The sequence below is a fragment of the Carcharodon carcharias genome, chromosome 15 (assembly GCF_017639515.1).
Source record: "Carcharodon carcharias isolate sCarCar2 chromosome 15, sCarCar2.pri, whole genome shotgun sequence".
Classification (NCBI taxonomy): Eukaryota; Metazoa; Chordata; class Chondrichthyes; order Lamniformes; family Lamnidae; genus Carcharodon; species Carcharodon carcharias.
In genome coordinates this window covers 89,808,291-89,820,624 of record NC_054481.1, presented here as the reverse complement: position 1 = coordinate 89,820,624, position 12,334 = coordinate 89,808,291, and the positions used below count along the sequence as shown (strand labels likewise).

The 12,334-nt window shown below is 43.6% G+C and overlaps 1 protein-coding gene across 5 annotated transcripts in view; it reads right to left on the bottom strand.

Annotated features, from left to right (window-relative positions):
* LOC121288335 (endothelin-converting enzyme 1-like) overlaps positions 1-12,334 on the bottom strand; it is a 340,217-nt gene that overhangs the window by 127,708 nt on the left and 200,175 nt on the right. For all 5 annotated transcript variants that reach the window (XM_041206886.1, XM_041206887.1, XM_041206889.1 and 2 more), the window contains one exon: positions 10,675-10,813. In XM_041206886.1, coding sequence (XP_041062820.1) covers positions 10,675-10,813 — 139 coding nt within the window. The remainder of the gene's footprint in view (positions 1-10,674; positions 10,814-12,334) is intronic.

The following is a 12,334-nucleotide window of genomic DNA, read 5'->3' as shown; positions in this document are numbered from 1 at the left end:
ATTAACCCTACTCAGCTTTCTCTGGCCTCAGTGTCATCACACTTCCAGTTGCACATGTTTCCTCACAATTACAGTTCCCCAATCATCTGGTGAGTCTCAGGTGTATGCTATGGGGCAGAGTTTCCACTTTGGCTGCAAATTGGCAAACTGGACACAAATTCACCTGAAGTTGCTCTGGTTTTCCACAGTGAATTCACTGTTCAAGTTTCTGTTCAATCCCATTTGCATGACCACAAATGTTAACACTGTCCGTGAACCACGGCATGTCAAAAAATATTTCCTGATCTATTTGAGTGTGGTAACCTGGTGCAGTTTTATTAATACATCTGAAAATGGGTTTAACCGCAAAAATATTTCATACCTGTCAAGACCACCCTCTGAGTAATGAGATTTTAAATATCTGAAAATAACTTAAAAAAAACACTTTCAAGGACCAACTGCATGTTTCATTTGGTGTACACAAATTAGATTCTTAATTTTTATTTTTAAAAGCTTTTATAAGTTGCCTGTTCATTGCCTTTATGCCTTACATACGGACATACGAAATAGGAGCAGGAGTAGGCTGGGCCCCTTGAGCCTGCTCTGCCATTCAACAAGATCCTGGTTGATCTGATAGCCTTACAGAGACAGCTTTACTTTAAGAACCTCCTCAATGAGTTACAATAAGCGGAAATGGGCCATGGTGATTAATACAATCTAGGGGCATGGCCAGGTTTGTAGATGGGGCTGGTCTTCAGTGCAAATTTTTTAAACCAGTGCAAAAAATTGCAGATACTCAATTTGTGATGAATGCTAGCTACGCTTAAAATTCCTCAAGCTTTTACACCATTTTGGGCGAACCTGTGCCAGATAAAAATCAGTCCAAACTCACAGAAACATTATCCCTGTGGCTTTGGGGTCTTGTGTTCAATGGGTGCTCCAAACTACACACAATACGATAATTGAGGTCTAACCAATGTTTTGTACAAATTCATCACAGCCTCTTTGGCCTTGTACTCTGTACCTCCATTCTGTTGGTAGTTTCTACAGCTTAATCCACTGTTACTTGAATTTCACCTGAATGTGAGCCCTTGGGGGGGCTCAGTTTTTCCACTTTATCTGCAGCACCGTGTTGAGTGGTTTTGTACCACTCCATGCCAACCTAAAACGCAAGGACCCACAGACATGGATCCTTGGTTTGAAAGCTGCTTCAAATCAGGTGGTATTTAGCATTTGCCAGGGCATGGTATGTTCACCTCTGTCGGCAGGCGCAGTGTGTGGGTGGGTACAGAACACTTCTGTGGACAGATCCTCCTCTGACTCTCACTAACAGGTCGTACGGGGGAATTCCCAAAGGGGAATGGTGCCAGAGCAAAAAAAAATTACAATGATTGGGACAATGTTAACAATATTTTCCTGCTATACACGGTGAGTGTGAGCAAAAAGGTAAGTAATTTTCTTTTAAAAAAAGCAGGAAATCTCACTTAGCAACTTTAGTTAAATTCCTGATAGTGAGATAATTAGGAACACAGGTTTAAACTAGTTACAGATAATTTTAGAGCAGATGTTGGAGCTTTTCTTCCCAGTGATAAAAACATGGGATGGATTCCCAAATAGAATAACACAGGTGAAAGCCCTGGAAACATTTAAGCATTATTTTGAGTTCTGCTGGGTCTTTTGGGTTAGTCTGGACAGATGAAGCAAGATGGCTTGAATGGTCTCCCTCATCTTGCAATCTCAGCCAGAGCAACAGTTTTCCGGGATAAGTTGCCAGGGTTTTTTCTGGGGGGCCGGGAGGTTGGTGGTGGTGGGGGTGGGGGGAGGTGGGGGGGCAGTGTATGTGGGGAGGGGATTGGTGAGTGCAGAAGTTAGTCATGGTCTCTACCCAATGGAGATCCAATGACTCCTCTTGTGAAGGCATCAAGTAGGGGCAGAGTCAGTCTTGGCTATGACGACCCCATGACCAAACTGGCTGCCCAAACTCAATGTCCAGATTGGCAAATGAAGACTGGCACCTTAGATGAGGTGTGGCAGGGCTTCTGGTGCCTCATGGAACCTTGCCCCACAGGAGGGGAGAAGCGATAAGGGAATGTGAAGGAAGTCAGATTTCTCTTTAGCTTTACACAATTATTTTCCTTCAATGTTTCAAGTTCATGTGAAGCAGGCATTTGGTGAGAAGACTTAAGTGTCCTTGAATCATCGCCAAAACTTATGCTTATTAATATCCACCAGGAATTGTGGTCAGCAGGTAGTCTGGAACATAGTCAACTATCAGTTTTAACAGGGGCAAAAATGCATCACTTGAGGAAGCTCAGCTCGACTGAATGAGAACAGCCTCTACAGACTAAATACTTCGAGATCTATTTTAAAATTTAAAAAGGTGCTGAATGACAAATACTGAACCCAAAGAGGAAGTTTCAGTTTCCCTGGGCCAGAAACAGTGCTCACCTGATACACCAGGACAACTGGTTTAAATTAGCCAACTTTCTGGGTAGAAATCATAGCTGAAAACTGAAATGCCGACAAATACTTGATGGTCAGAGGGGTTGATATGGGAAGGCACATTCTCTCAGCTATTACCAGTCGGAGCATCAGTTAGATTGGCATTCTTTGTCCGAGATTGTGAGCCAGATTTTCACTCCATTTTCCCTCAACTCTGATAAGACCTTCACCCCTTTGACTCATTGGTCCATATTCTCCAAGGGACAGGTTTCTCTTTACATTCCTACTTACACCCACACTCATTCCTTTTTTGGATGTTGCAGTGGATGGGAGCTTAAATTTGTGAGAATGAAGCAAAAATCATTGAGACATAAGAAAATCAGACGTTCTCCGCATCCTGTAGAAAATATCACTCTCTACAGGTCAGCTGCAGTTCAAGAGTGTGTGTTCCAGTCAGTCACTCGGTTCAACTGTGCGTACAGCTCCCAATTTCTGTTCCCTCAATCTAAAACTCCAATATGATGCTCCAATTATCTGCTCATTCTCTCCTCCTGTAAAATCCTGCCCCACACAACAAATTATCTTGGATTCATCAATGGCTACCTTTTCTCAAGAAAGGAAAGGAAATGAACTACATTTATAATGCACCTTTCATGAATTCAGAATCTCTCAAAGTGCCTCACAGCTAACCTTTGAAACACAGTCACTTGTAACTTAGGGAAATACTACAGCCAATCCATACACAGCAAGATCCCACAAATAGCTTTGCAAATAAACGATTAGATAATCTGCTTCGATGGTGGCTGTTGAGAAATATTGACCAGGACACTGGGAGAAGTCCCCTGCTCCTTTTCAATGGGATGTGGTCCTTCGGCTTATTTAACCTCTCATCCAAAAGACGGCGCCTCTCCTTCAGTACTTACATGTTTCAGCCTGGATTGTGCGCTCCAATTGGGCAGCAGTTTGGGCCTAGTGTGTACTGGCTTTTCCTCAAACAGTGCAACTATGAAGTAGATGGAGTTAAATACGCATTCCTGGCATTTAAAATTGTTGTGGCATGATCAACGTGCTGTTGTATCTGGATCTGAGTGACTAGTTCACTGGATGTTGTTTTGTTCTGAATCAAACCACCAGGGCTCCCTTTGTGGGAGGGAGGTGATTAAATATTGGCAAAGGGCTGACTTCATCCAGAAACACTCCAGCGCTTTCAAAACTTCAGTCACGACGCAGCAGTTGTAAGGTGACTCTGATCACTGAGTAGGTTCAAAGCAAGTGGTCCCTATAGTCTGGTGCCTATAGTCCATTTGATTTCATTCTTTCAGAATAGCAATCCAACAACCTTCTCATTATGGCAATCTGTGCTGGTCTGAAAACAGGATTCAAAGATGTTATTTGTCCTGAACTCTCAGGTTAGATGGACTACATTCTGCCCGGGAAATCTGTCAGATTCTGGTTTTGGAAGCGCTGTGTGTTCTACCATATTCCTCCTTGCATGGCTAGAGGTTATTCATTAACATTTAACCAAGGGCTGGAATCCCAATGTGTCAGCTACACACAAGTGATGATCACTTGGTATGCTAGCGGAGGGTATCATGTGTCACTGAATGCATATCTCAATGGGTGGGGTGAGGGCATGGGTGGGACGGCAGTCATGTGTGTAAGGAACACATCTTTTTATTTCTGTTGGTTTGTTATAAAGAGCTTTTTTTTATTTTCTGTTGGATTGTAGATTAAAATTACAATGGCTGCAGTCTGAAAGATATGCCCACTGGATCAGATGAGAGATAAATACCATGTTGCAGTCCTGGAACAGAATGTGCCATGAAAGACAGGATGGTGCTGGAAAGGAGTCCTGGACCAAGGGAGCTGACTGGTAACAACGTTTTAATTGGCTCCTGACCAGGTGACCAGGGTTTGTGTGAGCAGTGTAGCAGAATAGTTCCTAGCCTGAAAGGAAAAGACCTAAAACCTCTCTCTCCTGTGTGTGTAAGATTCCAGTAATCCTACAATAATAACTAGCTGGCTTTATCCCCTCATATCTCTATAACCTGCTCTCTCTCTCTCTCTGAAAACCCCTGTCAAGAGGCAAGGGGAAAAATCACTGTTAGAGACATTGAAAGGCAAGTGCTGAACCAGTGAACTAAAGAATGAAAGTGCTGGAAGACCACCTCGTGTCATCAACAAAAATGGAAATGAATTTGGAAGACATTAATCAAAATCAACCCAACAAATCCTGTACTCCGGAATTGGTGCTATTGAACTGTTTTATCCCACTCTTAAAATCCATGTTTTTGTGTGTCTTGTATGTGTGTGTATAGGGATTTAAGAAGGGAGTAGAGTTTAGGTTATAGAGTCAGAAATTAGCAGTTCATATTTCTTTCTTTCGTCACTGGTAAATGACAGTTTGTTCAATAAACAGTTATTTACTTATTAAGTTTACAAACCTGGTGCTCGTAATCTGTTAACCTAAATTAAACAGTTAGGTAGAATTGGGACAATCTGGTGGTTTGATCAAACTTTTCACATTTGCCGTGGCTCATGGAGCAGTGGGGCTTATATTACAGCACACTATCCCCAGTGAGTCGTGACACCTGATAGCGATCAGGAATGGGGACTTTGCATGCTATAAGCCTTGGTCTTGGTCCACTCCTTAGAGGGTTTGATAGTATAGTGATAATGTTTTTGGATTTAGTAGTCCAGAGGATGAATGCTCTGGAGATTTGGGTCCAAATCCCACCACAGCAGCTGGGGGAATTTGAATTCCATTAATTAAAAAATCTGGAATAAAATGTTAGGCTTGTTAATAATATTCATGAAAGTACCACATTGTTGTCAAAACCCATCGGGTTCATTAACGCCCTTCAGGGGAGAAAATCTGCTGTCCTTACTTGGACTGGCCTATACTGTATGTGACTTCAGACCCACAGCAATGTGGCTGACTAGTAACTTCCCTCTTACATGCCACTCAGCTGTATAAAACCACTGGGAATTAACACCTGATGGACTCATGGTTGAAGAACATGACTCACCATCTTCTTCAAGGATGAGCAATAATTCCTCATGTCCCAAGAATGAGCAAAAAAAAAGTACACTTCAGCACCAGCTCGAATCAGCTAACTGAGTACAGAGTGGGGTCAGACCTGGGACTTTCCAGGTCCATAAGGCACAGTTATGCACTTGTGGAAATGGGTGTAGGTGACTGTTTCACACCAAACTCTTAGTAAATGAATGAAAGATGTGTAGAAGTTAAAAGAAAAGCCAATGCCAGACCTTTGCCTGCACTGGCCCACGGACATGTGACAAGTGCACCAAAGTCGGAATACCACAGGGAAACCTGACAGTGGAATAGGAATGCCTGGATATGCAATATGTAGTCCAATGGAATTCCAAACTGATCCTTGGGAGAGCTTGGAGGAATGTTCCTTACAAAATCCTTTCAGCTGGGAACATATTTGACTGCTAAACAAGAAATAAGCTGGTACACTGGTATGCATAGCGCAAGGAAACATGACCGTCACACAGCATCCTAAAAACAACTTATACGTACACGTTCATACAACCACTAAAGTTCCCTTGGCATAGGAACTATTTTTTCCTTATGCCTTTGCAAAGCACCATGGGCCTTTTTATTGCACTAAAAGTTTTATATAAATGGAAGTTGCCGTTATAACATCCTGTGAATTTACCCTTGAAAGTGGATCATACAGACAGGTTTCATTACAAGTGCCTATATATATCACAAATGCTTGAAAGAATCCGGCATGGATGAGGAGGAGCTGGCGCTCCAAGGGTGGAGTGGGGGTGGCAGTAGGTGTGCAGCACCTTCAAGATATGCACACCTTTATCATAGAAGCACACAGCCTAGAGTGAGGCCATTCGGCCCACAGTGCCTGTGTCAGCTCGCTACGAAGAGCTATCAGATCAGTCCCCCTCCTGCATTCTTTTCCTAGGACCCTGCAAATTTGACATTTTCAAGTGTTTATTCAATTCCCTTTTGAAAATTACTATTGAATCTGCTTCCACTTTTAAGCAGCACATTCCAGATCATTACACATTGCGGAAAGACAATTCTCCTCGTGTTCTTTTGCCAATGATCTTAAATTAGCGTCTTCTGATAACTGACTCGCCTGTAAGTGGGAACAGTTTCTCCTTACTTACTCTATCAAAACCCATGATTTTGAACGCCTCTATCAGGTCTCCATTCACTTCTCTGCTCTAAGGAGAATAGTCCCACCTTCTTCAATCCCCCATTCCTTTAGTAATAACTTTGTCACTAGAAAATCCCACATCAGCAGAAAGCAGGAAGCTGAGCCCTGTCATGAGCAAGCTATCACACCCGGGTCTCCGTGCCAGGGCTTTGGCTCTGTGAATTGAAACGTGTCTTTCAAGCTGTTTGGTTGCTGAGGGGTCATACGCAATCATTGCTGGCAAACATGTGCCTCTCCCAGAAATATTCATCAAGCATTAACCTAAGCAAAAAGCTATGAAGGAACCATCACAGATGAGATGTACATTTAGAAAGAAGTGCTTTTGCATTTACATAGTGCTTTCACAACCACTGGATGTTCTAAAGTGCTTTACAGCCAATGGAGTGCTTTTGAAGTGTAGTCACAGTACACAGAAAGATCCCACAAATAGCAGTGTGGTAATGACTAGATTATGACCCAGAGCTTTCACGGGGTGGCAATCGCTGTCCGGCTGTCGATCCGATCAGTTTTACTCACCCGGGCGGAGAACTGCATGTTTCTCGCCTGATCCTCTGGCCTGGTAAGAAATATGCAGTGCAGCAGCTCCAGGCTCTGTCTAGTGTGTAGGGCAGCATCGCTGGAGGGGGGGGGTGGTGGTGGGTTAAGCCACACTCTCTTTTTAATACACGGGCTGCCATAAAGCAGTAAGTTTAAAGGTCCCAGCCACTTTGCGCAGTGCAGGGAAGGTAAGATGATTAAGGTGGTGGGTTAGGTGGTCCAGGGTCGGGGCTGGAAGGAGGGGGGGGTGTGGAAATTGGAGAGGTTTGAGGTGTGCGTGGGGAGTTGCGTTCGGTGGGATGGGGGTAGTTGGGGGGTTAGGGGAGTTGGCAGGAGAAGAGTGGGGTGGTGGTCAGGGGCATTGGAGGTCAGTACCAATGGTTCTAATCCTTCTAACCTTTCCTGGGTTAATGTTCTGATAAGAGAGTCGGAACCTCTGAAATCTCCGGTTTAAATTGGAGTATCAGATGGTTCCAGGTGCAGGGTAATTGCCTATTGGAAGTTTAAACTTCCTGGATGGTTACCATGTGGTCCTTGTGTGGGGTCTCCCTGTGCACCTTTTTGGGTATCTCCCAAGTATGATTCCCCCCCACCCCCAACACCCGCCCCTCCCACCACCGGGGAATAGAAGCTCTGGGCCTGTATGTTTCTTTTTGTGATATTGATTGTGGGGTAAATATTGGCCAGGACACAGGGATTGATGCCCCTTCTTCAAAATAGCAGCACACCATGTTTTACACCTGCCTGAAGGGGCAGACAGGGCCTCAGTTTAATGGTACTGGCAACAGTGCTCCCTCAGTTAAGCACTGGAGTGTCAGCCTTGATTTTTGCACTCAGTCCTGGAGTGGGATTTGAACACACAAACTTCTGACTCAAAACTGAAGATGCCACCCATTGGGCCATGATTAACATGGTATATACAAGGTACTATTTAAATGCAGGTATTTTTTTCTAAAGGCACATCTTGTGCTGATTTCTTCATTATTTCACAAAGGCCCAAGTCACTTCCAGGGTTAATGGTTAACACTGGAAATTAGATTGGAAAGGCAGATGTAGGAAGAGAGGTTTTAGGGCAAATGGGAACAACGAGGGTATCTGTGACTAGACCTATTTGCTTGTCTGGAGGGAGAGCCTGACATGGACTGGATAGGCTCAATGTCCTCTTTCCATGCTGTAATTGCTGCAAAGTGTTGTATTTTCTGTTGGGCCCCTTGAACAGGGATGAGAAAGCAGCCCAATGCTCAACCTCTGCCAAATCGTTCTTGGGACCCACAAAAAGTAGATTGTGTCTGACTGACTTACAGTTATGGCCTGCCTTTGGTGACAATATACTGCATGGCTGGTACACTCAGTACTCCCACAGGGCCATGGAGAGAGCTTCAAAGATTCATCCTGTTAATGGCCTCATTCTCTATACAAAGTAATAATTGCAGAATTTAATTATTGCTTGGGAATAAGTTTGAATTTAATAATTTGCTGCATGATTTACATTGATTAGTGGGTCAAAGGTCCCTGCTGGCGAGAGCTCATTCAATCCTATTAGGTAATGCACACCGTTACAGCACGGTCCTCAATCACTGGTGGCAGCTTCAACACCGAGTCATTACCACTTTATAGAAGGGATCTTAGGGGGCTCCATGTGTTGACTGTCATCTCGAAGATGCTCCTGAATGACTACTCTAACTCTGGTGGGAGGTTAACGCAAATCCTGTTAGGCAAGAAAACAGTCTTCCCGCCAAACTTCCTTGCAAGCTGTGGGAGAATCTGAAGGAAATTCCCGTAGCTGCTCTTTAACCCTTTCTCCCCTGTGTCTCTTCCATTTTGATCAGTTCCCTAGATCCCTGGAAGAGCAGATGGCAACTGCAGTAAAGACAGGCCATAGGAATTGGTATAGGCCATTCAGCCCCTCAGACCTGCCCTGCTTTTGAGTTAGATCATTGCTGATCTGTGTCTTAATTCTATTTACCCACCTTAGTTCTGTAACCCACAATACTCTGACCCTAGCAAAAATCGATCACCATCTTGGTTTTGAAAATTTCAACTAGCCAAGTCCCAAGGACTTTTTGACCCCTAGTCACAGTAAAATCAACACAAGTTAACAAACAGATCAAAAGCCACACATTGGGAGTGACCACTTCTGTTGCAAATTCTAGTTCAATATAAAGGCAGGTTGGCCGTGACAGATTTGAGCTTTTGGTCTACCCATCTTCCTTCACTCACTTAAGATTCTTGGCCATCAGCTTTTACATACTTAAAATGGCTATTGGAATGTTTGCCTTCATCCCATGTTACAAGTAAATAAGACTGTAGTTAGAGCCCATTTAAAGGACTATGTTCAGTTCTGGGACCCCGCACCTCAGGAAGGATACACTGACCTCGGAGGAGGTGCAGCACAGATTTACCAGAACAATACCAGAGGGCAGGTTACATTGACTACGCTTTTATTCCCTTGAGATTAAGGGGTGACCTGTTTGAGGTGTTTAAGATGATTAAAGGATTTGATAGGGTAGTTAGAGAAAAAACTATTTCCTCCAGTGAACAGCCTTAAGATTAGAAATACAGACAGTCCTCAACTTTACAACATTCGAGTTATGACAAACAGTGCTTAAGACATTTAGAAATTGACACTGTTTTGACTTTCCTAAGTCGTTTCTAACTTTACGACACCATGCCAGCGAACAAGTTCAAATGTTCATATGTGCACATCAACGTTCTGCGCTGCCCATTTCCCTGACTCAAAACGCTCAATTGCTGTTCCAACACCATTAGTACAGTACTGTACTACATTTCTATATGTATTTCTAGCTTGTGATTTTTTATATCAACATGATGGATATTTCCAACATAAATGCTTAATGCTGCTATATTACTCATCTATAATTGATGGAGTACAAAATTCTGGATTATTTTGTTGAAAATAGGGTACTTGGCCTTGGTTGAGGAACTAATCCCCCATTTATAACATCGTTTTTATGGGTAAATTCAGTTCTGAGTTATGATGTTTCGACTCAAGACGTGGTTTTCAGGAACCAATCGTGCCGTAAGTCCGAGGACTGCCTGTAGGTTGTTCAAAGATGATGTCAGGAAACACTTAACATAAAAGGGCTGTGCAAATCTGGAACTGTCTCCCCTAAAAGTTGTGACTTGGTTGAAAATTTAAAAATGGAGATGATAGATTTTTGTTAGGTAGCAAGATTAAGTGGTGGAAGCAGAGTCTTTGAATATTTTTAAGATAGGGGTAGATAGATTCTTGATAAGCAAGGGGGTGAAAGGTGATGGGGTAGGTGGGGTTGAGGTTACAATCAGATCAGCCATGATCCTATTAAATGGCAGGACAGGTTCCCACTCCTAATTCATACGCTCCTTTGTCAGATGGGTAAATGGAATTAAGATACAGATTGGCCTTGATTTAGCTTAATAGAAATGCAGGCCTGAGGGGCTGAATGGCCTAATCAAATTCCTATGATCCATTCTTATTGCAATCATTTCACTCCACACAAGTACTTACTTCCGTATTTAAAGATCAGTGCAAGAATGCTGGAGAACAGCAGCAGCACAAGGACGATGCTCAGGACCAGGAGCCGCTTCTCGAGGTGGGTCCTGTCTGTCCAGCAGCCCTTCAAGCCTTTGGATTTCCTGAAGGTCACCTGGAGGGGGAAGAAAAAACAAGTGATTTTAGTGGAATTATCTGTCGCAGAGTGCATTCAGGAAAAAACAACAAGGAGTACAGGCCAACCTGTGATAGGCCTCACCAAGGTTGCATTAAGGTGAGTTATGATTTGGGGTTGGGTGTGGCATCACTGGAATACTAGTCAAAAAGAAAGACTTGTATTTATTTAATACTTTTCACAACAACCAGTCCATCTTAAAATGCCCTACAGCCAGTGATGTATTTTTTGACGCGCAGTCACTTTTGTGAAGCAGTACACACGACAGCCAATATTCGCTCAGCCAAACAGCTATTCGATAATAACCAGATCACTTGGGTTTTTTGTGATGCGGATGGAGGAATAAATATTGGCCAGAATGCCAGGGAGATAAAGTAAAATTAAAACATGGCGGATGCTGAAAATCTGAAATTAGAAACGGAAAATGCTGGGAAATACTCAACAGGTCAGGCAGCATCTGTGGAGAGAGAAACAGGGCTAAAGTTTTCAGTCAAACATGACTCCTCTTCAGAGCCGAAGGACAGTAGAAATGCGATGGGTTTAATGCAGGTGAAAGGAGGGTGGGGTGGGGGAGCAACAAAAGAGGAGGTTTGGGATAGGGTAGAGGGTGGGTGAGATTAAATGACAAGGATGTTGTAGCATGAGATTCAAGCACATATTCTACAAGAAGACTATAAAATAGGGATCTTTTATTTCACTGAAATCAAATGTTTATAAACATTAATGGAAAAGCAGTTAGAGGAACAAACTACTTACAAGGGATATTATTGACTAGCACTCCAGATCCACCCAGATACCATCTAGAGCTTAACTCCTGATCTCTAAACAGCCAGGTAACAGAATTTAAATGGAGGAGCACCTATTGCTAACTTCCTGTAACCACGTGAACCTTGTCTTGTTCCAGCTATCGTCAGGGGCTTCAGTCTGCCCTACTCATGGCCTCGGCTCCTTGCCACTGTGACTCACCAGTCTCGGACATTTCTCTTCCTCCCCTGCCAGCCCCACCAGACTTCTTGCCTCCCAGCTTCTCCAGGCTTCAGGCTTTCTCCTGCTCCCCACAGTCTGCCTAGGGTATCTCTTCTCCTTGTGAATGGGGTCCACAGGGCCAAATGAGTTCCCTGCCCAGTGTCCTCCTGGGCCAATGACCTCTGTTGGCGGTGACTCCAGTGCCCCACAGTGGGCGATGCCTGACATCCGGCCCTGCTCTGACGTCAGAATTCGGGACAAATGGCCCTGCTCACCTCTCCCACCACAATGTCATGGAACAAAAGGCAAAGGAAGTGTTAATGGTTGTAGCAAAGAAACAAAGCATTGGTCCAGAGTGAATGTGAACTGCAGAATAATGAAGAGTTCTGCCTGAAAGCAAAAACATGAAAAATAAGATTCAGACTGGCACACAGCAAAAAGAATCAGAATCAAAATAGGCAACAGAGTCCATGCTCTGAAGCTGCTGAACTCAGTGCTGAAACCAGAAGGCTGTAAAGTGCCGAATCAGAAGAA